Source organism: Dromaius novaehollandiae, chromosome 10 (genome assembly GCF_036370855.1).
Source record: "Dromaius novaehollandiae isolate bDroNov1 chromosome 10, bDroNov1.hap1, whole genome shotgun sequence".
Taxonomy (NCBI): domain Eukaryota; kingdom Metazoa; phylum Chordata; class Aves; order Casuariiformes; family Dromaiidae; genus Dromaius; species Dromaius novaehollandiae.
In genome coordinates this window covers 25,656,331-25,682,909 of record NC_088107.1, presented here as the reverse complement: position 1 = coordinate 25,682,909, position 26,579 = coordinate 25,656,331, and the positions used below count along the sequence as shown (strand labels likewise).

The 26,579-nt window shown below is 48.6% G+C and overlaps 1 protein-coding gene across 9 annotated transcripts; it reads right to left on the bottom strand.

The window, feature by feature from the left end:
* Window positions 1-215: 215 nt before the first annotated feature.
* Window positions 216-13,623, bottom strand: LOC112992545 (mitotic-spindle organizing protein 2B-like). 9 transcript variants are annotated; one of them, XR_010390841.1, is made up of 8 exons: window positions 13,398-13,623; window positions 13,157-13,302; window positions 12,948-13,073; window positions 11,803-11,868; window positions 10,796-10,963; window positions 10,615-10,651; window positions 8,166-8,206; window positions 440-486 (listed from the first exon to the last, which is right to left on the bottom strand). XR_010390841.1 is itself a non-coding variant. In XM_064517710.1 (5 exons), the coding sequence occupies exons 1-4, from the start codon at window positions 13,553-13,555 to the stop codon at window positions 11,852-11,854; spliced, it is 447 nt and encodes a 148-aa protein (XP_064373780.1). In that variant the 5' UTR covers window positions 13,556-13,623; the 3' UTR covers window positions 258-486; window positions 11,803-11,851. The 9 variants fall into 9 exon arrangements, 4 of the variants coding, with proteins under 4 accessions (XP_064373777.1, XP_064373778.1, XP_064373780.1 ...); XR_010390840.1 differs by lacking the exon at window positions 8,166-8,206 and having other exon boundaries at window positions 258-486; XR_010390839.1 differs by lacking the exons at window positions 8,166-8,206; window positions 10,615-10,651; window positions 10,796-10,963 and adding exons at window positions 5,096-5,155; window positions 5,334-5,422 and having other exon boundaries at window positions 258-486.
* Between the last annotated feature and the right edge of the window lie 12,956 nt (window positions 13,624-26,579).

The following is a 26,579-nucleotide window of genomic DNA, read 5'->3' as shown; positions in this document are numbered from 1 at the left end:
CTATGCTCCAGCTGCTGTGAATGTGTCAAACTGGATTTCAGCGAAGCAGCACGGAGCATTGCCTTGCAAGATGAGTCTTGACCTCTCCAGAGAAAACTGAGCGCTACTGCAAGTCCTTCTGGTCTTCACATCTCTTTCTTTGTCCCAGGTGTCTTCAGGCAACTCCTAGTAACCTGAGTTGCCAAAGGAAGTTTTGGAAATAAGAAACAGCTCAGTCCCAGATATTACAAATATTATTTGTAAGACAAATACATACAAAACATGCAGTTTCACAGGACAGATTATATACATTTTAAAGCATCAAAATACATCAGAGCCAGTGTCTTATTCAGGTACTGTTGCCTCCACTGTTCTTTCCAGAAGCTCCTACTTTCTGCAGCCGGCTAGCACTTGGTTGTCGAGGCATCCTCTGGGCAGATCCTTCCCGGCTGCTCCTTTCTGCTAGAACCTGGGTCCCGCTGGCGGCAGAACTGGTTTTATTTCTCCCTGAATGAACAGACAAACATATTAATTTTGAAATCCCAGCCCCATACGTCAACGACACTGCATCTAAGCTGCAAGCGTTCCTTGAGAACTCATGCAAAAGGCAAAGTTTTATTAGACGTCACAAATTTATCCAGCATCCAACACAAAGCAAAATTTGTGGTTTCAGCTCAACAGATATCAGGGCCACAAAGTCAAAACGCATTGCAGTAGGAGCATTATTAATTGTCATCAATTTTAATCCATGAAGTAACCAGTCACTTTGTTCTCTAAAATTCAATTGCTTCCATTTTGCACAGGAACACCAGCACTGCAGACAGCAATTCAAGAACATGAAGAGCATCTAACACCTCGTAGCTGGGATAAGTGAACTGACATGCCAGTGTCCACTTCTTTCTGAAGCCTGCAGTCACATCAGAAACCCATCTGTTCAAGTCACTTTCGCAACCTGATGAGCAAGTCTGGATTTCCTATCATTTTCTGCAGTTTCCCAGCAGCTCCAAATCCCATACAGGGCCAGCTACTCACAGATTTTCCTTATTGTGCTCAGAATGCAATAGAGTTGCCTTTCTATAGGCACAGCTGACCGTCTCTATAATGAAATATGACAGCAGAGAGGAACAATGGGTAGAGAGGTGCAAAGCAGGGGAGGCGAGGGGCATCCACCCATCCTGCCATATTCAGCCTGAAGAAGAAAGAGGGACAGAGTAAGCTGTGCTGCAAACAAAAGATAGGTGGGAAAAACCGAGCAAGAGGTGAAGTAAGCAAGTCTGACTTTTCCTGGCACTGGAGAGAACTACTTCAGATGAAAAATAGCACTTGCATTGGGAAAGATAACAGAAATAAAAGGACAAAGAAACACAAAGCAGAAAGGTGAAATGGCCACAGCTTTTACAAAAGACAGCAAGTTCCAAGAAGAATCACAAAAAAATGAATACCAGTAAGAAGGAAGCAAAAACAGGGATCCAGTAAGTTTTTTCCTGAATATCTGTAGTTACATGATTGCAATTAAAATGGAGAGTGGCATGTTGGTAATTGTATCACAACAAATACCAGAATACCAGTAGCTACTCCACATGGGGGAGTCTCCATGGGCATGGTTTGGAAAACATCATCTTGGATCATTTGCACTACTGATAGGACAGCAGACCATAGATATATGCCTGTTTTACTTACCACACCATCCTCCCTCCTTGCAGTATTGTCTGAGAATAGGACTCATGTCAAAACCACAAATTAACACCTCACAGCACTGGAAAGACACCCTGAGAGCTTCCAAATAAGCATATGTGGCCCCTTCATATCTGTAACATTTGACAGACTAAGGTGGCAAAAGAAATAAATTCACTTATCCCAGCCAAGTCAGGTGCTCTTAAGAAAGTCATTATTGTAAACCACACTAGTGATCTGCCAGCAGTTATCAGCCCAAGCCAGCCAGCCAGCCTTGCAATTTTTCTTCTTAGCTCAAGCTCGTAAGCACTTAAGCAATTTTTACTAATGCAAGTGTTGTCCATGAAAAAACAAACAAATTGCATGAAGGCAATACATGATCTTACACTATATAATTGAAAAATTGGCAGGAACAGAGCATTAGAGTTCACCATGATGCTTTTAGCAACCCAGTACATCTATATAGGTGAATGCCCTCCCCTTCCTTACGTGCACATTTCCTGTGCAGGTCCCCAACCTGTGTACGACATGACTCTAACCATGTGCACATACAAAAACTGTACCATTAAATGCTACAGGGAGTCAGGCCCTTGATCTTCTGACCTATTGGAAAACTGAGGGACTTGGGAAACTACTTGGGAAAAGAGAATCACTTTGTAAAGAGAAGCCACGTTCAGATAAAACAAATACCCTCCACAGTAAATCACAGTAAAACAAACCAGTTATTTCAACAGCATGAGATTCATCCATGCTTTTGGAAGTATCATATCTAGACCCATGAATCAATGAAGAATAGCTCAGGAAATGTGCAAGGACAGGCACAGGTTGTGCATGTCTGCAAGTTTGAGTATCAGAGATATCAGGGTCCACAAGAGCAAAGCACAGAAGTGAAGCTACCACAGATTTTCTGCAATTCAAGCACTACAGACTAGCAAAAGGATTCTACTGATACTTGTCTTGGTGACACAAGTTGCCATTATCTTGGATGTGTCTGGCTGTCACAACACAGCTGCAGTCCAAATAGTTACAGATGCAAACATAAGAGTCACATCAAAAGTGAACCTAGTCAAGTACCTCCCAGCCCAAAGATGACTCAAAAACAAGCAGTTACATGCAGATCTGCTCAAGTACCTGACAAAGTTTGAAAAGAATGGGTATGTGCAAGCAACAGTGGTCGAAGCGTGCCCTTTCTTCCTCTGATTGCTAGCTTTCCCCATCTAAACTGCCAGCACATCTCTTCTCTGGCTACTTGCCGGACACATTACTGATGATCATCTCTGACAGAACTGAAGGGCTACTGCCACCTCTAGAAGGAGACAGCTGCCACTCTGAGTCTTCACCAGTCTGCAGATCAGATCAGATTTAGAAGAAGCATCCCTACCCCAGACATGCTTTTAGAAGTGGAAATCTAAAGTCCTTTTTCAGCCTCCTTTCTGCTCAACCTACTGCCTTCTCCAAAGGATCCTTTACTGTTTCTGAGCAGTAACAGGAACTGCAGATCCTCCTGCATCTGGAGCAGCTTTCTTTTCTCACAGCGTGTTTTTTTTTTTTAAAAAAAAAAAAAAAAAAAAAAAAAAAAAAAAAAAGGCCTTCAGCAGCTGATATTATTACTTTTACTTGGAACACAGTCAGGGAGGCCTAGGATATCAGGACTGCAATAGATCTGAAACATCTCTCAATAAGTATTGGCAGGGCTGAAGGACTAGAGCAACAGTGAGTTTATTTCAGTTCTCCCACACCCTGCTCCTGTTTGTCTCACAACAAGCCTTACACTGGGCACAATAAACCAGCTGGCCTTTCTAACAGGGCAGTGACTCAATTTTAGGCCTGGAAGAAAAATAAATCGCAATAGCATAAGTCTCTCCTCCTTGCGATCACTGCGCGTTACCTACAAGATTTAAAAGACAGACATCTTTTACGCACCCATTGAAGACGGCACAGCGATAGCACTCACTTCAGATTTCATCACTTCCCAGCAATGGAAAAATCTCAAACAGCCACAGCTAGACCTCACTTTCCAAAGCAACCCAAAAATGTGATTGTGCCTTGCTACAATCAATGCTTTACTGGATTCCCAGGTTTGCTCTACGGAAAGTCTTGCTCACATCCCTATACAAATATCACAAGCAGTCGTCTTCTGCAACACAAACCGGTACATTCTCAGGTCTCCAAAGCTGCTGAGATATTCTTAACAGCTCATACACACAGGTATGACATGTCAGGCTCCTCCCAGAGCTAAACACAACCCTTGCTAAAGCAGCTTCCCTGAGAGGACCCAGTAAGGAGGCCAGTTAAGAATGGTAGAACATGTCTCGCCAAATCCAGCTGAACAGTTTTCAAACACAGGAAGAGGCAAAATAGGGGGATGTTTTTTAAATGCACCTTCTAAAGCAGTTAACTAAGACCTTAAGTATGCACTAAGGCAAAGTATGTGCATTTTCCTGTGCACGCACTTATCTGAAGAAAAGAATTTAAAGAAAGAAGAGAACACAGAAGAGTTGAGACCTACACGGGCCCATAAGTCACCTGAAGAAAACTTTTATCCTCCTCTATTCTCAAACATCCTGTTTACTTAAAAAAAAAAAAAAAAAAAAAAAAAAAGGCTATGCATTCAACTTACATCACTAGAAGCAATTACAGAAGAGTAAGTTAACAAAATAACTCTCAGATCCTTTTCAACACACTGGCAAGCCTCCTTAGTTGTTCCAGCAACTCAGTTTAACACATGCAGTAAGAATCCCCTAAATTTCAGATGTCTGAAGGTGGGTTAAGTTATGAAGCAACTCACCAGCTCCTAGAGCAGAGGTCTGCCTTAGGCTGATGAATACGACATCCCTTTTCCAAGCCGACTCTCTGAACAGCTCTGAAATGGTACTGCCTCCGTTTCTATCTGCACAATGAATTTCTCCCCTGCAACCCTAGTGTCTATGTTACCTTGGGAGGCTACCAACTTAAAAACCCAAACAGTGCCTGTTTTACCTTAGAAAAGGTTTTCATCCGTATCTCCCACTCTTTCAAGATGGCTCCCTTTGACACTGCTCAGCTGAGCCACTGGAGATCATTTCCCATCTACTGATCAATATAAAATCACCAATCTTTTCCTACAAATCTACCCCAGACCTGTGCGCTGTTTGTTTCTCATTTGATTGGTTTTTCTCCCCACACCTGGGATAACCTCATTTCTTCCTCCCCCTCTCTTGTATGGAGATTATATAGGAAGATGGAGATGTTCCTTATTTTCCTCAGGGAGCTTTTCTCAGTCTGTTTTCCTGGCTCCTAGTGTGGTTACCTTCCACTACAGGCAAGATTTTCCGGATTTTTTTTGGAGAGAGCATGCGCAAGAGAGAATTACTTGCTGCTCATGATGCACTCACATCTCATTACTTTTCCACAAAGCCACACATGACAAGCCTGGCATTTAGAGGACTCCTCTAAATCCTACCTCTTTATTAGTTTTTGGAGTCTTGCCTCACAGAGCAGGGGGATGGCCTTGAAAATAATCCTGAAAAAGATATTAAAAATTGATCCCACTGCAGTGTTTAGCTAATTCCCAGTACAACAGGGAATTAGCTCAAATAGCCAGCACAGAGAAAGCCTTACAGCTTCATGTAAAACTGAAAGCCTCTGTGCCAAAAGCGTGACATCCATACTGACCAGAGACTGCCAACTGTCTCTGCTACCTTTTCATGTTGACAGCATTGTCAGTTCCAGACAACTCCTGGTTTTAGCCATCCATCCATGTTAACTTGGGCATCCATGTCCATCATACCTAGAGTATACGTAAAAACATTACACAGTGCAACCCAGGCTACTCGGGGGACTCCAATGCTTTCAGGGAATATGGTTTTAGACCGGCTCTCCTACTGAATTGTGGCCTAGCTTCTTCAGCAGACATAGCCACAATACTCGCGACCAAATCATTTGGCAAATTTGTATGTCAGGCTCCTACACAGGTAGCACTGCAAAGAATATAGCACACTTAAAAAAACAAGAGTACGGAAGAAGCCTGCACACCCCAGATTAGGCAATTATTTTTCCTTAAGAGTTACTGAAATGGGAAGCAGTCTTTAACAGATTCCTCCCCAAAATATAGTAGTGCAGATTGGAGTCACAGCATCCAATACAGCTCTTTCCATTCAAAAAGTTAAAGATTCACTAAAAGACAAGTATATCTAGACTTCAGCTTTCAAAGTGCATTACTTGGAGCAAAGTATGTTTTCAGGGGAGCAATGAAACCACACATTCTTTTAGGACTAGGTCCATGAAAAGCTTCAGTTCTCCAGCCCAAACTTTTTGCATGTTTGTTCTGGTGTGCACACATATACACACACCTCCTGGGAGGGGAAAGAAGCTAGAATTTTTAACTAAGGGGTCTTAAACCATCCAAGGAAGTACGGCACAGCTTACTGAGAAAGTTTTCAAATTTAATCAGTTACAAAACAACTGATATCAGCATCTGAAATCCAGGCAACACTATTTCGTAATCCCTGTCCTACAAGATGAACAAGGTGGTCCACTTATCTTCTATAAACTGAAGCTATTCAGTTGCTGATAGAACACGGAAATACTTACAATCCAAAAAAGTAAAAACAAAAGTACATGCTGGAATGGGACCTTGGGGAGGAACGCAGCAACTCCACAGTAGTAAAGTGCCAAAATCAAAACTTCTTGACATCCACCACACTACACAAAACAAGAATAGAGGCCTCTAAACTCCAAAGAGCTTACATTGCACTGCTTTGGTAGAAAGCATTACAAGAGAGATGCGTGAGAGTTACAAGTTAAAGATCTGTTTTGGAGTGCAACCTGACTGCTCTTTAGTGAATGTAAGTCAAAGGAAATCCAGCTACTGGAATGGTACTGATGAAGCACTGGAAAACTTGAGTGAATCCACTACATGAGAAAACCATGATCAGAAGTATATTAGTCCTTTGATCAGTCCCCCAGATTATCTATAGGATGTCCTACAGAATTTTTCAAGGAAGATACGCAGCAAATGTTTGAATACAGTATTTTCAGGTACATAGCATGAATTAAGAATGTGCTGCTAATGGTTAAACCTCCTGGATATATTTAATCTAAAAATAACAAAGCACAATATACTATATATCCAAAGCACGATAGCCAGCCTAACCAACACAAAAATACACTGTACAGAAAAGAGATTAAGTGCATTTAAAGGGAAGTCCTTAGTATCTGTGGCGGCATTCCCCGCATCATGTTTGAGCTCCATGCAGCATCATCCTTGCCAACTGCTGTATCTCCTTAATAGAGAAGCCTGCATTACAAATCCAGCATCAAGATGAATCCTGAGATAATGCAAGGCTGGATAAGCAGAAGGTGGGTACAGAAAGACTGCAGTGCAGCTAGTGTGGCCAGCCAGCTGTACCCCAGAGCAGTAATAGTTACTTGGGGTCCTTGCAGTAGTAGTTGTCACCCTGAAATGCTCACCGCAGCTCAAGGCAGACAACATATAGAAAGCGCAAGAAATAAAAAGTGGGACAAAGAATGAATAGGGATGGTGGCAAAATACAAGGATGGCAAGTAGAACAGGTAAAGAGGACAAAGCTGGCAACAAACAACATAGTAGGTAGAGGGATATTTAGGAAACACCTGAATAGCAACACTTAGAAGAGAACTCGATCACCGCATCTTAAATATTTACACAAGAAAGTACTTACAAATGCAGAGGCAGAAAAAGAACTTATGAATCTCAGAAGCACAATTTTACATTCAGACAAGGAAAACTCACCCACTGAACCCTTCCCTGAGCCCACAGTTGGTGGTGGACTCAGTGGCATTTCAAACAGGCACCCAAGCATGACGCAGAATTTCATGGGGAAGGAAAGCGCTCTGATCTCTGCTGTGCAGAGCAGACTAGAAGGCTGCAATGGTCCATGGTAGCCTTAAAATTAATAAGCCAAGTGAGATGCCCAAAATGGAGAGAGGATTGTGAAAAGCAAGCTCACATTAATAACTCATTGGGTATAGAGAAGTAGCTGGGGAAGAAGCTCGGGGAAATAACTTTATGGAAGACACACGGAATGGAGAAGAAAGGAAAGGTGAAGAAAAGAATACTGGAAGTGTGGAGGGAAACAGGAGCATGACAAGACACTCATCAGCCTGGAAGGAAAGTGCAAGGCTTTGGCATATGCGGTAGAATTAGAAAACTGCAGGGAAAGCATCGGCAGCTTGATTGTGGGCTGACAGGAAATAATAGGTAGGAAAATGGCATATTTAACAGCCATAAACTATATACATAAGTAGTCTAGACTAAAACCAGCACCACTGTCCCAAGGGGTTCACACACCTCCCCCTCACATCCACAGAAGGAAAATGCCCAAAGGATACACTTTCCCTTTAAAATCAACTCTTTCCCTCTCAAATCAGTTACCGGTGATGAACAGTTTTGTGCATGGCTTACATGCAGTTGTTTCTAGCTAAATATGCCACATGGATGCTCTAATGCTCAAAACCAGTAATTCTGAGCCAGTTATCAGAAATTCAGTTACCAGCGAACACCACTCCAGGCTGAACACCACGGTTTCGCTCTCTGGGAAAACACAGAACAAAGCCATTCAGGTTAGATTCCCTGCTACTTAAGAGCTTTAGTTTTAAAAAGCCAAAATAACTGTACATTATGGGGTGGGGGGAAGAGAAGGAGGAGAACTTTTTTTTTTTTTTTTAAATATACTGTTGACTAGAAATGCTGCAACAGTCATTAACTGCTTCAAACAAACCTCCCTGCATCACGATGAGTTCAGAAGCCTAAACTGGTATCTCGTTGTTACTGATAGAACTTGAGCAAAGCAGTTTTGTTGGCTAATCTTTAAGACAGACCTGGATTACTTCAGCCATTTGCCTGTCTTCTGACAAAGGAAGAAACATAGGAGAAAGAGCAGACATGCAGAGCTGAAGGACACTGTGCAGAGCAGGTAGGCAAGCTTATATAGGACAATCACTGTTCTTTGTCTTAGTGTAGGGAGTTCTGGCTTTATCAGCAGACAAGTCCTGGTCACACAGAGGCAGCATCTCCCATCTCCAAATGCCTGGTTCCATGCAGAAGTGGCACTGTCCTCTTCTTAACCAGAAGAGGCATCTTCCAACAAGGGGTGGCAGGGCCAACAGCAGAGACAGCTTTGGTTCCCCTTCCCCGCAGCAGGTCCTAGAGGGAAAGGAGGCAAGGCAAAGCGAACACTCCTGCAGAACGGATCCAGCCCAGAAGACACCCCCAGTCAGCCTATTAACACTTAGTCTCCAACTCCTGAACTGAGGCACTGATGATGGACTTGAACTGTGCGCAGAACTAGAAAGTTCAGAGAAAGAGAAGTAAGCCTAAACTGACTCTTCCTCTTCAATTTGAGCTAACTGGGTATTTCCCCAATTTAAGGGGAAAAACTTATTCTGTTGAAGATATGCTGATTTTAATGTGATCTTTATGTCAGCTACACACTTGCCCCCAAGGGATCTAGTAAAACAAGCTGCTATCTTGAGGTACAGATAGTGCGAATCCTAGTTCAGCCTCAGGTGGTCCAGTAAAGCACAGATATGGCTGGTACTGATGATCCAGTTCTGCTTTACATCATCATTACCAGTCCATGAATTGGGACATCTCTCTGGAAGTCTGTTCGCTTTCGTGACCTTCAACCAGCAATCCTATGCATCTTCCTTTGGACATGCCAGGCACACCCCTCCAAGCACCAACACCGCACTGTGCTGCCAGACACAAGCTAGCCAAAAACTGTACAGCTGCAATTAAAGTGGCACAACTTGTTAGCTTGCACTTGATGCCCGTTTTAGGTCAGACTGGGCACTATGCAGGCACGAGACTCCCTGCCAGCCGAGAGGCTATAGAGATACATCCTCACAAGCTGATCCAGAGAAAATGAGTGCTGCTCTTGACACTAGTGAGAGCTGACTGGCACTTTTTACACTCACAGAAAGGAGAGTACAGGAGTAAGATTGTGATAAACCACTGCTGAGCACATGTTCTGCCCAAAGAATTTTTTGAGAGAACTGGGTTTTCAATAATGATTTCATTCACATATAGATCAGCTGCTGTTTAACTTCAGAGGGCCCTGGATAACAGCAAAGTCACTTGGGCTAATAGGAACTAAAAAAAGAAGTTCTCATTCAAAGTGAGATACTCGTCTAATGTAGCCAAAGCTTCCAGAAAACAAAAAACCCCGACACAACTGGGAAGACCAAACCTTCTAGCAAGACCAGGCAAATGCTGCCCATCAGAATTTGGTTAGGATCTAATCTGATGACAGAGAGGAGGCCAGCATGCATCTCTATCACCAGCACTAAGCACCAACCTGCAAAAAAATGGAGATCTAAGTTCAACATTCACTGCAGACATGCAGTAAAACATTAAGACCGTGGCTCGACGGTCAGCAACCTCCTGTAAGGCTGGATGGTCCAACCTAATCGGCAATTTCAGTGCATCAACAAGCCCTGAAGGTACTTCAGGTACACTTCAGCCATCTGAAATAAAGCAGCAACGAGAGACACACAGAAGGCCAGACTAATACCGTGAATGTTTACTACAAGCAAAACAGTACTAACGCTATCTTTCTCTGAGCTTCACTACATACCTCCTCCCTTGGTTCAGCTGACAACTGAATTAAGCCCCAGAAATAGCATAACAATTCCTGGAAACTCAGTCTTTCTAAGGTACTTGTACCACCTCAAGCTAGTAGAAGGCAACTGCTCAGGGCAGGTCAGCTCTAGCGAAAGGTTTCTGGATTTTCCTCTTGAGAAATTTAGTGATGGTTATCAAACAAGCAGCCATCTGGCAATTTCAAATTTGAGTCAGCCTACCAGCAGCCAAAACTGGAATCACAGCAGCAGCCCAGTGCTAGACAAATCTCATCTTGACAGGAAGTGCTACACAACCAGCGTATGTGAGGGAACGAGAGCTACTCCAGATTAGAAGACAGACAGGAACAAAAACCTTACCAAAGTTCGTTCATAGTTTTTGAGTGTCCCACCACACCTGAAGCATCAAGAGAGAAGAAGAAAAAGCAAAATTTAACAGCATCTTCTGTTCAAAACTGCTGTTTTCTTTTGAGGACATTTCCTCTCAACATAGTACAGGAATAGCATGTTGTTTGTTACTTAAAATGTGCAAGTGCTGTACCTCTTTCTCAGCTCAGGAAAACAGTCAGCCAGGTGTCTTCTTTTTCCCCTGTACGTCTTTAGAGTCACTTCTTAATCACACATCTTGCTGTTCTCCTTACTACAAATGACCTCTCATCAGGGAATTCTTAACCAAGAGCACCTCTTTCACTCAGCAAGAAAGAGGAAACTGTCCAAGGTGAAGTGCAAGACACTTTATTAGCACACTCTACACCTAATTCCCGTTAAAACTGTAGCAAATTTCCCAAGTCCCTGTACAGCCACCTTCAGCCACTCAGTGAGGTGAATCTCACCCACTTACTGCGTGGGAATCTACACCAGAGCTAGCAGGCTCTGTTACTGTAAAGGTACCTTGGATCATGGCATAATTCATCTCATTCTAAAACGCTGTATTTGGTCAAATGAATCATGCTTTGAACTTCACTCTCTATAGGACTCACCATCAGATATAAAAGCTTACAAGCACAGACAGCTGCCATACAGAGGAAACACTCCCCATCACTAAGCCAGTCTGGGCAGTAGGACTAGAATAAATGCTAGTATGCTAGCGTGGCAGGTAAAGCTTACTGGTTTTCCCCAGTTATCTGTGCTGGCAAAGCTTCCCCCCACTTATCTCATGCTGTCAGCACAGTCCTTGCCGACCAAAGTTTACTTTTTCAGTTTTGTAAGAAAATTCTTTGTGGATCAACGTACACACATGGGAGTTTTCACCCTGAAATACTGAGAGGATGGGATAACGAAACAACAATAAAACCCAACTTGACCTCATTCATTTCTATGCTCCCACCAGGCGAACAAGCATTCCCACATTACTGGTATAGCAGTGTCAAGATGTGGAGAAAACGTGTTGTTAGGCATGCAATTTTGTTCTCTGCAACCACAAACAAAGACCACGAAATCTGACTGCTTTGACTATCATCCCTTTTTACTATATTTTTAAGCAGAAGAGAAGTGAGAAGCCCTTTACAGTGAATTTAAGCTGAGTGACAACGGGTGTATTTTAGTTACCTCTTTTAAACCTTTTAGACGTAATCCATAGATATCCAGAAGTTGCAGGCTACCAGCCAAAAGTCACTTCAGGAAGATTCAGAGAACAAGTAAAAGTTTTATTAGAACTGGTTTGGAAAAAAAAATGGCAAAACTTCAGGGCTAAATTTGCTACTGTCCACTGAGGTTAGAGGACTAAAGAAAAATATTCAAAAGCAGTTGCTATTTTAGCTGCCAGCTCCGCAGAGCTTTCCAATTCTATTTCACCCAAGGTGCGCTGAATGCTTTGCAGCAACAGGCAGAAAAGGAAAAAGACCCTGAGTGCTCATGTTCCTGCTAAATACCATTCATCTGGGTACAGTAACCCGCTGGAAGAGTGGCGAGACGAGCAGCCAAAGCTACCATGCTACCTGAGGATGGACTGGATGAAGCATCACAACTCCCCTTATTTTTAGCAATTCCTATCATCTCAGAAACTTTATTTTTGCGAGTTTGATACAAACGAAGCAGCATTGGCTAATATTAGGTACTAACGGGTTTTTTCGTTTTGTTTTTGAAAGACTCGAAGGGCAGAGCCAGGGGTTTAAGGTATCCAGGTATGAAACCTAACAGAAGTGACTTTAAAAACCACCTTATTCCTGACACATCGCACCACACACGTTCCTCCACAAACTACTACCTGTGCTGCCTTAAGAAAAAGGGTAAAACAACAAAAAAAAGGGGGGGGGGGCAGATAACGCCCCCAAAGCAGCCGATCCGCAGCAGTTTCAAACCCTGACGGGGGAGCAACGCGCTCTCCAGGGTGACCTCGCTGAAACACGAGCTGAACCTGACGGCTTTCCCCGGGCCGGGGGGCTCCCGGGGCGAGCGGGCGGCCCCGCCGGCGGCTCACACAGAGCGGGCCCCGCGCTCGCCGCCGCCCCCCGCCGCCGCCCGCGGAGGGGGCCCTCGGGGGCCGCCGGCGGCCCAGCGCCCCCCGAGCGCCCGCGGGCCCTGCCGCCCGGGCCGCGGCCCCCTCCCCGCAGCGCCCCCGGCCCCGGCCCCCGGCCCGCCCACGCGTGCCCCCGGCGCCGCCGCGGCCTGCGCCAAGCCCGGAGCGCAGCGAGCACCGCGACCGGCGGGAGGAGCGGACAGGCAGCGGGGAAGCGGGCAGGACGCGGGGGGACCTTGCGAGAGAGGCGGGCGGCCGTCGGCGGGGCTGCAGACCACCAGCTTCGCGCCGCCGAGCCGCGGAGGCCGCAGGGCGGAGGCGAAGGCGAGCGGCGCGGGGATTTTACTGTCCGTGGGGGCCTCTGGGGCAAAGAGAGACACAGACACGTTAGGGCCCGCCCGCGCCGCCGGTCCCGCCCGCGCCCCCCCGCCCGCCGCCGCCTACCTCGGGTGTCGGCGGGGAGCGGCGCCGGCGCCGCAGCGGGGCCGCCCTCCGCGCCCGCCGGCAGCCGCTGCCCGGCACACATGGACTTGAGCATCTGGAAGACGGCGAGCGGCGCCACGTTCATGCGCAGCAGGTCCAGCAGCACCCTGCGGGGACACGGCGCTGAGCGGCGGGCGCCGCCGGAGCCGCCGCCGCCGGAGCCGCCGCCGACGCCCGCCCGCTCGCTCGCTCCGCCGCTCACTTGAACACCTCCGGGTCCAGCCCGCTCCCCGCCGCCTGCGCCAGCTCGAACAGCTCCGCCTCCTCCGCGCTTAGGAGCTTCCGCCGCGGCCGCGCTGTCGTCGTCGTCGCCGCCGCCGCCGCCTTCCCCAGCGCCCCGTCCAGTGCCGCGCCCGACATCGCCGCGCCCGAAATGGCCGCCGCGCCGCGCCGCCTTAGCCCCGCCCCCACAGAGCTCGCCCCGCCAGCGCCCCGCCTCGCACCTGACCCCGCCCCCCAACGGCCTGCGCTCCGGCCCCGCCCTCCGCGGAGCTCGCCCCGCCCCCCGCGCTGGGGCCGCCATCTGCGTGCCCCTCCCCCGCCCTGGCCGGGCGGGAGCTGGGTGAGGGCCGACGCTCAGCCCTCGTCGCACAGACAGCGCCGCTCGCACCCCCCCACACACAGTCCCACTCACAACCCCACACACAGTCCCACTCACAACCCCGCTCACCACCCCACACGCATAACCCCACACACAGTCCCACTCACAACCCCGCTCACCACCCCACACGCATAACCCCACACACAGTCCCACTCACAACCCCCCACACGGACACACACACAACCCCACACACAGTCCCACTCACAACCCCGCTCACCACATCACACGCATAACCCCACACACGGACCCACACACAACCCAACACACAGAGACCCACTCAACCCCACACACAACCCCACACACACCGCCACTCACAACCTCCCACACAGCCCCACACACAGCCCCACTCACAGCCCCCTGCACAACCCCCCACAGAGCCCACAGACAGCGCCCACACAACCCCAAGCACAGCCCCACTCACAACCCCACTCACCACCCCTCACAGCCCCACTCAGCCCAACACACAGCCCCACACAAAACCCCACTCACAGACCCACACATAACCCCACTCACAACCCCACACACAGCCCCACAAACAGCCCCACTCACAACCCCCCACACACAACCCCACACACAGCCCCCTGCGCAACCCCCACACACAGCCCCCACACAACCCCACATAACCCCACACACAGCCCCACACACAACCCCACTCACAGCCCCACACACAGCCCCACTCACAACCCCACTCACAACCCCCCACACAGCCCCACTCACAACCCCACTCACAGCCCCCTGCACAACCCCCACGCACAGCCCACACACAACCCTATGCACAACCCCACACACACAGCACCACTCACAACTCCACACAGCCCCACATATAGCTCTGCATGCGGCCCCACACAGCCCCCACTCAGCCCCACATTGCACCCACATGGCCCCCACTTGGCTCCACACAGCCACCTCAGCCCCATACAGCACTACTGGAGTCCCACAGGGCCCCCCTGTCAGGCCCTCTCACTGCTCCCACACAGATGCTGCTCAGCCCCTACACACACCCCCGCTTGTCTCCCACACACCCCCCCGTCAGGCCCCACACACCCCCACATGGCCCCCTCAGACCCCGCTCAGCCCCCAGCGCCCCTGCACAGCCCCATCACACCCCAGCCCCAGGCCGTGTTCCCAGGGCCTCGGGGCAGACCCGGGGCAGCCCAGCCCCGCTCCCCACCCTGCGCCCTGGAAATAGAGCAAACTCTAAGGTACACAAAATCATATGGACTTGAGGGTCTGGAGCAAAACTAACTCAAGAGGTGTTTCATAATAGTCATGGAATAATACAAGTTAAAACCTTACTAGCTTCAACATACACCTTTGCTAAGCTGACTTGGAGCTTCTGTAAAGAAATATATAAAGAATATAAAGATATATAACCTCAACCAGGCTTCAGACAGACTGCAGGCTAGGTTTGGTGATATGTCTAGCCCCAAACTGCTAAAAATGGACTGATTGTCCTTTTTGTCACACACATTTCACTAACAGGTTCTGCTTCTGGACAAGTTACATCTTCTTACGCTTTATTAAGTCATAACATTTGCATTAAATTAGCTGTGCATCTCCATGCTTTGCTGTTGTGTGCTTTCCTCTCATGACTGTGTGCCTGAATATTTTTAATGGCATTGCGCATGTGTGCCAGGGATCACATAGATATTTTTCCAGTTGTCAGCAGTCAGAACCTGGCACGCGCTCCAAGAGCAAGCAAGGGAAGTCCCATGCTACGGTGGTTCTCAGCATCTCCTTCTGACCCGCTGTTGCACACTGCAGCTGAGACCCTACATGCTGGCGTGCAGCCCCAGGTGCCAAAGTTGTGCAGAACAAGCTGAGCAGCTCCAACAGTTTGTTGCTGTCGGAAGGGTGCATCTCAGTGCCACTCCTTATTTGTTGCAGAGCCAGGAATGAACTAGATCAGGCAGGCAGGGTACAAAAGCAGAGCCTGAGACCGTACAGAAACCACAAAGATCTTGCTGGGCTTAGTTGCTCCAGTCCTTTCACCAAAGTCCAGTAGATGGCAACAGCATTTCACAAATGCTTTGATATTTGTCTTAATCCTTTACTATTTTGTTCATCGCTGGAATCCTTGCCAAGCAATTTCTTTCAGTATTTCAAAGTCAGCCCCAAACTGAGTGGCCACAGCATACAGTACCTGCTCCCTCCCAAGTTTGTCATGCAGTGTGGGTTCAGGCTCATGGTACTGCTTCATGGGTCACCTGGTGCTGCCACCCTCTGCAGGGCATGCAGAGTCTGTACCATCTTTACTTGAACGCATGTACCTATTTTCTTTGCACCCAAACCCCATGGAGGGGAACGTATTTCACCAAGGTTAAGCAGATGTCTTTCTCCCATACTTCATGAGGAAGTCACTTGAACACCAGCTCTTCATTCAACCTCTCACAGTCCACCCTTTGGGCAATCTCTACCCTCCACCTGTAGAAACAGGTCCCCACCAAGAGGTACACAGAGAGAGGGGGACTCTGAGCAAAGCCCGTGGGATTCCCCTTTGGTTTTGCCTTTCCTCACAGAGCATCCACCTCCCCTGGCTTCTTGTGAGCTGAAACAGAACACACACACAGACGTACAAGTTCAAGTACAGCCTATCAGCAGATATAGCCTTCACAGTGGCCTTGGGAGAGTATGGCATACCCAGCAGAAAGTGAAGTGTGTCTCTCACAGCCCAGAGGGAGAGAAGCATGGAGAAGGGGCTGTGGCAGCACGTGGAAGACCAGCTACCTTAGAAATAGAGTGTCAGGGAGACTGAGGCAGAGATTTGAGAGCTGCAGGAGCCTGGCTGGCTGTGTGAATGTCAGCAGACACTTGGTGAGCTCTGAGCAGGACACAGAGAGCCTGGCTTGATGTGCCTTTGTTTGAATGAAGATCCAGGTCCTTCAGGAGATGGTCTGAAGCACATACTTCATCCATCTCACCTGCACAGGGATGGTCCCTTTTCCTTCTCCTCCACACCCACATCCTGCATTCTGGCTGCAATCCCCGCCCCGCCCCAACCTTCTCATTTGCTTCTCCGTCCCAGGCCCCACTACACCATGGGACCCTCTCATTAGCCCAGGCTTAGCTTGCCACCCCCAGCACTGGTGTAAGTGCACTTGCTGGGGACCTGGCACCCCAGGACCTGCTTCCACCTCCTTCGTCCACATCTCTAGACAGGCACTGGCAGCCTCTGGGCCCCTGAGCTCCATCAGGGTGCTCTCAGTAATACTCTGCCCCATCCCTTCCTCCAGCATCCTTATTTGAAGTGTCTGATCTTTGTCTTTTCCCCTCACCCCTTGCTTTCTTTTGTGGCTCCCAGGCATTATTTGGTTCCTCAGGTTTCCTACACCCCGTTTTAGTGAGAACTAGCAGTTGTTCTGCTGTAGCCTTGTCTTCTCTGAGTGCTGCTTTTATATTTCAGTGGTCTGCAGGCTCTCCAACAGCTTTCCTGCTTCTCATGTCTCTAAAGCAACATTTAAGATGGCTTTGGATGTCTTCCTCAAGTTGTCCCTCAAATTCTTTCTGGCCTGTCTTACTCTGTGCATACACGCAACTTCTCCAAGTTTATCTTCCTTTTTATTTTCTTCATCTGGACACAGCCTCAGCTCATTGAAAGATGTCTTTTTACTCTTGATGACATCTCTTACATTTCTGTTTAGCTTCCTTAACTTCCTTTCTAAAGGCTTTCTTCATTGGTGGTAGACATCTTTCCTGAACCTCCAGACTGGGTTCGTTGGTTATCACTGTTCTGCCTGCAAGGTTGTAACTCCCCCAGAAATCCTCTCTAGCTTCTTTTTCACAAACTTTCACATTTTTAGCTGAGCAAAACTGCGGTGGATGTGGGGTGTTTCTCTATTCCTACAGGAATAGAGACTCTAAATACACTGTGCTTGTATGCTGCCTACCTCTGATCATTCAAAAGTGTACCTGATACAGGCAATAAATGGGGGCATCCTCACCCCCTTGCTGAATTTCTTCTTGCATTTTTCCTGATGGAAGACAAAAGTAGCTGGTTGTTTTCATTGCCTTTGTGTTGGGATTGCCTTTGTGTGGCTATGCCAAGTCATCTAGATCCTGCATTGCTGGGGGCCAACTCTGGGTGCTTTTACCTGGATATTTATCTCCTTGCCCCAGACAGTAGCAGGGGGAGGTGTTAATGAGGGGTGGCAGAAGTCCTTTGGGCCCTCGGAAGGGCAGCGGCTTTGGGTGCAGGGAAGGACCCATGCAGCCACCTGCATGCCAGCTGCCCCATGGAGCTACACATGAATAATCAGCTGCATTCATGCTCTTGACTGTCTGCCTGTGCTGTGCTGTAGCATCGGTAACACACTTCAGTTCACAGGCCAACAGAGAGCATCTGGCTTTGTGTGGGAAAGAAAATTGGAAATTTGGGTCTCTAGTTCCACTGTGGCAAAGAGACATCAAGCTTAGATTGAAATTCCTCTATCTAAATGGAAATCAGCAGCGTCTCCGGCATCAAGGAGGGCTTGCCCATGTCTCCGCTCCCCCCATCCCAGCACACACACACAGACCACAGAGAGACAAGCTCCATTACTGAACGGATGGCAGAGCTGCAGAAGAGGGTGGGCAGGGATGGAGGCAAGATGCAGGGATGTCACCCCCCCCCCAGCATTGTCACAAGGGACCCTGGCCCATGTCTGCAATACACCACAGGAGATGTACGCTCCCTCTCCACACTCCAAGCAACCTGTGAGCATGTCTAAATTATCCCTTGCCACAGGGCGACTTGACCTTGCGTCCTTACAGGCAGTAACAGACAGACATTTACTGTAGCTGTCAAGATGTGAATGAGATATATTATGATAAAAGAACAATATCGCTGCTAATGGCCCTGAGCGAGACCAGCCTGGAGGGGACAATTATCGCAGTGCTGATAGCAGGAACAGCAGCTGCCAGTGTGAATTACCATACCAGCTGCGGGGTTAGCAGTGGCACAGATACGAAGGCCTGGTGTTGCCCCCAATAATGGACTTTCAGAGGGACCCACAGCTGAGCGGGACAGTCAGGAGCCCACAGTTAGGAAGGGACCAGCCAAAATCCCTGTGCTTGCTCTCTCACCCACTCTGTGTCAGTGGCATACAATGTGCAACTACCTCTGGGACTGGCTGAAAGTCAAATGCAAGGGCATCCACTATCAGCACAGGCCTTCAGCCAGGAGCATGGTTGCCTCTGCATAGCTCCTGGAGACATGCACCACTAAATCAGGGGCAGCTGGGAACAGTATAGGCTATTTGGGGGAGTGAAAAATGAAAGGCCTTTTAGGGACTCTGTCTGCAGCTTCCCCTGGGTCTGTGCAGTGGTGAAAAGACAGGAGGAGCACAAGCAAAGATGATCTGGGACAGGAACACATGGAATAGCCCTCACCGCATGGATGATGCACTTTCTAGCCTTTCCTGGTCCCACCTGGACCACTTTCACCTGTGGCATCTGTCTGTGGCATTGACAAGCTCAGCTACAAGTCACAGCAAAACAGGGCACGATGCTTTTTACCTCACCCCCATCCTGGAAAGAAGAAGAAAAACAGAAACCTCCTTCCGTACAATGAACTGGCAGAGTCCCACCTTGCACCCTCTCCTCATCAGACCCAGTGGGTTCCCCTCAGTCTGGCATCTCTCTCCATATGCTCCAGCCACCAGCACCATAGCTGGGACTGGAAACCTTCCCAGGACAAGGAATGGGAGGCCCTGCCTCCCCAGCGCTTTCTTCATGGGCTGTCAAAAGCCATGGCTGTGAGGTCCTGTCTTCCTCACTATTCCCTTTCCTGGTGTAGGCCTGAACAGGCATGTTCTGCAACTTCTTCAAGTGACGACAGTCTCCTTTGGACCGTTGAACATACCGTGTGGTCTCTTCTGCTCTCTGAAGCATTTTCTCTGGGGTCCTCTGCAGTCTCTGATACGCCAGTTTTCCCATTTCATTCTCCTACATCAACAGGTCCATAAAGGAAATCACTGGAAGCCTGTAAATGTCTCCAGGGATGACCTCAGTTGCTGGAGTTGCAATATGGGTGGCATTTGGGACTCTGGCTTAAACACCATCCTACAGGACGCTGGGTCTTGCTGCCCACCAGACACACCCTCCGTTACCTCCGTTAAAGCAGGACTTTAACATCTAATCACCATGTAGCCCACAGCTTCCAGAGCAGGACAGGAGCCAGGAAAGCCTTGGGACAGTGGTGTGAGGCTGTATCTCAGCTCAGCTCAGGAGCAGAGCAGGTGGCCAGGGGCAGAGGCGACCAGACAGCCGGTGGGCTCAGCCGTCCTGCATGTGTGGAAGGAAAAGGTAGTTCAGTGCAGTGTGGAGTCCACAGTCTTCACAATACACTACCGGCTAGAATTGTGGGTTAGCTTTGTTTTTCTTAGGCTTGTGGCCAAACATTTCACTTTAGTCTTGGTGAATACGCCTTTGCTCTGTTTTATTTCTGTGCTGGGAAACAGGCAAAGCAGGATACAGGCTTGGACAGGGAGACTCCAAAATCAGGGTCTGTTGCCCAAATGTCAGGACATAATGATAGCACCTGCTGTAATAGGTGGCACCATGCATGCAGAAAGCATCGCCGTGCCATGCCTGCGCAGGTGACTCATGGCATATGTGCAGGAAATCAGGACCTGCTGCCAACATGCATGCAATAGATTATGATGTTGTGCGCACACGGAGGCCATACCACGCATAGTAAGGGAAGCCACACTGCTCTCCAGCCGCACAGGGAGCTCAGCTATTGCATGCACAGCAAATCCAAGACCATCCTGTGCACAAGTGGCAAATGGACCAGACTATTCCCCTTGAAGAGAGACAGTGGCATGTGTATGCAGTAACTCAAGGTGCTCTACACAGCGGCAAAGAGATGGAGGAGCCTGCCCTGTAAATCAGGACATGCTGCGCACGGTCAGAGAGAGCGCACTGAGCACAGGCACTAAGGCAGACGTGCTGTGAATTTGCAGAGAGGTAACCCTTAATGTGTGCAGTAAATCAGGACATACCGTGCATGCGCAGAATGGCCATAATGCTGCATATGGGCAGTAAATCACACTGCACTGTATGCACGCAGCAAGGCTACCCCGTATGTGAACAGTGAATGAGGACATGCACGTGCAGAGAGCCCATCGGTCACACAGAGACACAAATCAGGACTTGCTGTGCACTGCCATTTAATGGAGAAAAATTCAGCATGCATACATTTATCCTGGAAATTAGAGAAAGACTTGTAGCTGTGCAGGTCATCAGGCTGAGGAAGATGTGATGGAGTGAGTGCCTGAGGCACAACCACCAAATGAGGATACACTATGAATGCATGGGATGATGGTTGACCAGGAGATGCTGCAGGCATGCAGAGAGATCACAAGGCAGGTCACTCTCCCTCCCCATTTGCTAAGACCAGCCCTAAGTTTCATTTAGGCTGAACTACAAGACTTGAGAAGTCCTCTAAAGTTAGCAGTTTCCACCATGTACGGAAAAGAATTAGAGACAGCAAGGACTAACAAGCTCAAGGGTGTAAATGTATAAGGGATGGAGCTAGTCAATGCAGCATAACCTGACATTTACCTTTCAAGCAATTACAAACTACTAAAAAAGAGCTAAGGATGCCTCTGTACACGTGACCACTTCAAACAGGAGAGCACAAGACCTAAAGAAGCATGTAAAGGGGCTTTTTAGACAACCATGTCCCAGAAAGTAGGAACTGCCCAAAGCACTGCTGAGCTGCACTTCCATGTACTTTCAAATATTTAAAAATGTTCTCAGGCTACAAAAAATGAGATCAAGAAGCAAAAGAGCAGGGTCACCTCGCTGTGAAAGAAGGGCATGGTTTAGGACAATCTGGTTGTCGCTCAAATAGCAAATATGCCGCCCACATCCAGAAGAGGGAAAAGAAGGATTAAAACATACATAGACTTTAATACCCTTCTAAGGCTATGACCAGGTTTTTAAAGACAGGAAGGCAAATGGAAACAGGATTTAGCACAGATGCATTGTGTCAGTTTAATGTAATGATTTTTCTTCAATAATTAACTCAGATATGGTGATACAGCACATTTAGGCTGTTTAGGTTTAAATGAAGGGTTTGATTTGATAGCCAATATGAACCAGTTTCCAGTGATGAAAGTGATGGGGGTGGATACCATGTGAAGTGGAAGAGGAAATGGCTAATTGGGTTGACAATGGGTTGGATTAAAAGGGGAAATCTCTGGGTGAAGAGATGTTACTAGCACTGTTCCTCCATCCCTGGTCTTGAGATGATCCTGCTCATATTAACAGCAAAAGGTTCAGGGCTGAGACCAGGGTGTGGAGTCATAATGTCATGATGCATTTTCAGGAGGGACACAGCTGCATCAGTAGCTAGGGAAGATCTTCACCTGGAAGATCTTCCTGAGCATGCCATTTTGGAGACATCCATTCAAAATTGTGCAAGGAAAAGGACAGAACTGATGACAAATACAGGCTGAAAATTGGATGGAGGCATCCAAGCAGAGATGTTTCAGGGCAATTTTCAAACAGGGCACCAGAAGCAAGCAACTATTTTGAGACAATGCTGGGAAAGTGTCCTGAAGGGGCTGAAAAACAGTGGTCTTTGAGTTAGGAGCTGAAGCTTGCCCCTTGTGTCAAATATGTTGGTCTCTACAAGAGGGTTTGAAAGGAGGCATTTAGCCAGGCCATATGTGCACCATATGCATGTGTGCGCTATGTATGTGCTACACTGCATGTTTTGCTGGTAGCCTGCAGGGATCAGGAAGAAATGTCTCTCCTTTGCTATAAATTTTGGCAGCTGAGTTGTTAGGGTATTTGATCCTTTTCCTGCAGCACTGGAGATTACTGCAGTTGGAGACAGGGCGGTGATATTCAAGTGCCTCAAGCATCACTGGTAGGTCTGGGGTTAAACTCATCACTAGATTTGGGCTGAAGGGAACTTTTCCTCTGGGCCAGACTGTCAGGGAGGGGCCATGGATGATGGACCACATCCTACACTCATCTGAGTGTTTTACTCCATCCTGCATGGATCAAAGTTATAGTGATGCTCTCCAGTATCTGAGATGTTTCCATCTTGCATCTAGTGTGAGCATCCCAATGCTCCTGTGAGGCGCAAGCTGATGTGTAATCTTTTGGGGAGAGATCAGGTCCTAAAGTGTTAAAGCAAGGAGGTACTGGAAAAAGAGCATGCTCTGGGAAAAGCTGATGCCACCTCTGAGGGCATCCCTCAACACAGATAGCCCAGGACTTCAAGCCTAAGTACCACTGTGGTGGGAGTCAGGAGCCCAGAGGGCTCAGGCTGGGGTGACGAGATGGATGTTGGGCTTGATGCTAACCAAATTCCTTTAATTCCAGCGGGTAGGAGGCATCAGAGACTGTGAAGGAGTTTGAGAAACACATCCCCACTTCCAAAGAGGACAGGCTGAAATTCTTCCCTGGATCAGCTTTTCATCCCTCTTGGCTGGCTTCCTCCTGAAAGAGTATGTTTTTCAGCCAGCAAAGTCCTGTGCAAGCGTGAGAGCGGCCAGGAGCCTGCGCTGAGCACAGCCCCAAGCCCTCCGGCTGGACCACAACCAACGGAGCAGCACGGGGCTCGGAGACTGCGCCAGCTCAGACCTGACTGCTGTGCAAGTGCATGCTCCCAGCAGTGCTAATCCAATTATGAAACAAACTTCCTTCCTTCATTATCGGGGCCTGCAGCATGCTAAAACAGCTTGGCGATTACAGAGGGCTTAGCAAGGGACTAGAGGACAGGCCACGAATGACAGAGCTGTTTCACTTGCAGGGAGGAGGTACAGAGAATAGAGGCAGCTGGGAGGACACAGGAAGTTGCAACAATGTCAAGCTGGTTGGAAATTACTACAGAAAAAGTTGTCTAGTCCACCTTTGTGTGCAGAACGTGTTAACTTCAATGCCATATCAGGTTGCTCAGGGCCTTGTCCATCCCAGGGGTGAGGATCCTCATGTATCCTCTCTAGCTCTGTTGCAAGGCTGCCCCATTCTCATTTTCACACAACCCTCATTTCAGTTACAGGATGGCAGAGGGAGCACTAAAGTACCCATGGAAGACTGATTCAAACTGTTTAAACTTTCTGGGGAGCTCATGGAGATCAGCTCTGACCACAAACAGAGGGTATAACACACTGACCAGACCCAGAGCCCAGTACAATGTACTTTCTATGGGGATCCCAAACTGAGACACTAACTCTACAGGATCTGCCCCACTTGAGAAGCTCAGGTCCATCCCCTGACCCCACATCAAGCTATGGGCTGACTCTCTGCTATGGCTCTGCATCCTGCCCCCCACCCCCACTTCTTTCTTGTAGGACCTCCTCCACTGCAGGAGGTCCAGCGTGTTCGGCTTCCTATTGCTCTCAAGTTGGAGGAAATTTGCAACCCTCTCTATGCCTGGGGTCTAGCCCGTCCTGCTAATGCTATGAAGAAAGCAAAAAGTCTAACTGGGCCTAGGACAGATCTGCTTCTCTCCAAAAAAAGCTTTTCTTGGCCCTGCTCTGACTTCATGGCTGACCCTGCTTTGAGCAGGAGACAGGACTAGAGATCTCCTGAAGTCCATTTCAACCTGAATTATCCTATGAGTGTAGCCAGCAGGTCAAGGGAAAAGGTTATTCCCCTTTACTTGGCACTGGTGAGGCCGCATCTGGGCACTGTGTCCAGTTTTGGTCCCCCCAGTAAAAAGAGACAGTCCTGCAGAGGGTCACTAGGATGGTTGATATACAAGGAGATGCTGAAGGAGTTGGTCTTGTTTAGACTGGCGAAGAGCGGGCTGAGGAGGGATGTAATTGCCATTTCCAACTATCTGCAGTGAGGTTGTGGGGAAGACAGAGCCAGATGCTTCTCAGAGGCACACAGTGAAAGGACAAAAAGCAATGGCACAAGTTGCAGGAAGGGAATTCCAGTTGGACACAAGGAAAAAATTGTTCTCTGCTCTTCCCATTCCCAGGCCAAGACTTCTTCCGCTCCTGCCCCAGGAAAAGACCATTTCTGCTGACTGGGGGACCTGAGCTGGTTTCTACCATCTGTAGCCATAAACTTTGCCAGTGCCAGGTCCTGGAAAGCCCATCTGCTGAGCTTTCACCTTCCCTAAGTCAGGAGTAGGTGCTAGGCCCGATTCAAGCTGATCTGAGCTTTCTTGCCTGCTGTTAAATGCCAGGATGGCTGTACAGTTCAGCTTTTTCTCTGAAGCTCAGGGGCTCTCTCAGCATCATGTCATCCCCAAGCATCAGCCTGTATCTCCCTGTAGCGCACCATGCAAAATGCCATGGACAATCAGCCATTTTAAGAAAGAAATCTAAAGTCAAGCTCTCCCACTCCAGAGAGGCAGCTTCATCGGGTAGCCTTCACACAGGACTGCACACAGCCAGTGAGAAGCAAAGCAGCGTGCAACAAGGAGAACCACGCAGCAAGGTGAGGAGAGATTCATCCTGAACATGAATTCAAATGGCTGGGGGGTACCATGGCTGGTGGGCAGCATGCAGTCGCTGGTGGGGAAAAGTCAGGACCTATATGCCCACAGATACCCATCAAACACCAGCTGAATCAAACCTTGGCCCTCTTTAAAGTAACTCCATAAAATAACCAAGCTAGTTGCTGTTTTACCTGGAAGCAGGTCAGGTGTTTACAGTCACCGAGCAGCTGCTGTTTGGATACAAACAGGGAGATCTGCAGGGATCTGCTGCCCTCATTGCAAGAGTGAGAACAGGTACTTCAGCCAGCAGCCCCCCCCCACCACCTGCTATGCAAAAGCATGCATGCACTCTGGTCTCTGCAAAGAGCTGCACACTTTGCTACGTAGGGAGGATTATGAAAGCTGTTTAATTTAAGCACGTGCATACAAAACATGGCTTCAGAGCAATCATGCTGGCCACAGGGCTGCTAAGGGCCCTTCTAAGTCTTTTAAATGGATCAAGGCATCTAAGAGCATCTCTGAAAGGGTATTCCTGCGTCTCCAGCCCTTTCTGTGGGCTCTGCTGCTCACCCATGCTCCTCACAGATGCAATGAAGGGAGAAAAACTCTGGCCGGAGTTGGTCCTTCCCTGTGGGACAAGGTGCCTCCCTGGGAGGCCGGCAGGGCTGGAGAGAGGCAGCCAGTGAGCTGGAGCTGCCACTAGGCAAGCACGGCTGTAAGGCGACACCAAGCACCCGAGCAGCTCAAACTGCTGCCTTTTAAGGAGCGACGAAGGCTGAGGCGTCCAGGAATGAAACGTCAGGGTTTCTGTGGGCTCCAAACTGCAGCTGTAATTTGGGAGCATGCTGGTCACACCCAATGGTTCCCGTGACAGCTTGAAAGCCATGATCACCAGCTGGGATAGCGATCCCCTGCCTAAAAACTGAGAGCCTGAAAACCTCCGAGCTCCAGATGGGTAGAGCTGGGACCCCACTGCGGCAGCAGCACAGACGTGCGCGCACGCAAGGTCCCTGTGTTCCCGTGGAACATCATCTCCTTCTCAAGAAAGCTCCAAGACAGGCTCCTTCCCAGGAGCAGGCGATGCGGATGACAGCGGTTTTCAACACAGCCTTCGACAACTCGCTGGGCCCGCTCAGCACCATCAAGGGCATCCGCTGTGCCTGGGTGCCCACTGCAAGGTAGACAAAGAGGACAGACACAGGGCTACAGACTCTCCAGGTGCTTTGCTCTGCTGATGTTTGTGATGCTCAGGTTTTGCTGGCCAGCAGTGAATCTGTCCCTGCCATCCCCTCTTCTGTGCATGGCAGGATGGGGCCCCAGGAAAAGGAGGGTAAAGGAAATGCAGTGGACATTAGTAACAGAGAGCTTAAGCTTCGCTTGAACTATAGATGGAA

Bases quoted from the DNA above. Each gene is read 5' to 3' on its own strand.
- LOC112992545 (XM_064517707.1), bottom strand. From the start codon at position 13,555: ATGTCGGGCGCGGCACTGGACGGGGCGCTGGGGAAGGCGGCGGCGGCG. The intron at 13,074-13,156 runs GTAGGCGGCGGC...TCTTTGCCCCAG, and splicing joins GCTCCCCGCCGACACCCGAG to AGGCCCCCACGGACAGTAAA. The intron at 487-12,947 runs GTCCCCCCGCGT...CTGTTCATTCAG, and splicing joins CCGCCCGCCTCTCTCGCAAG to GGAGAAATAAAACCAGTTCT.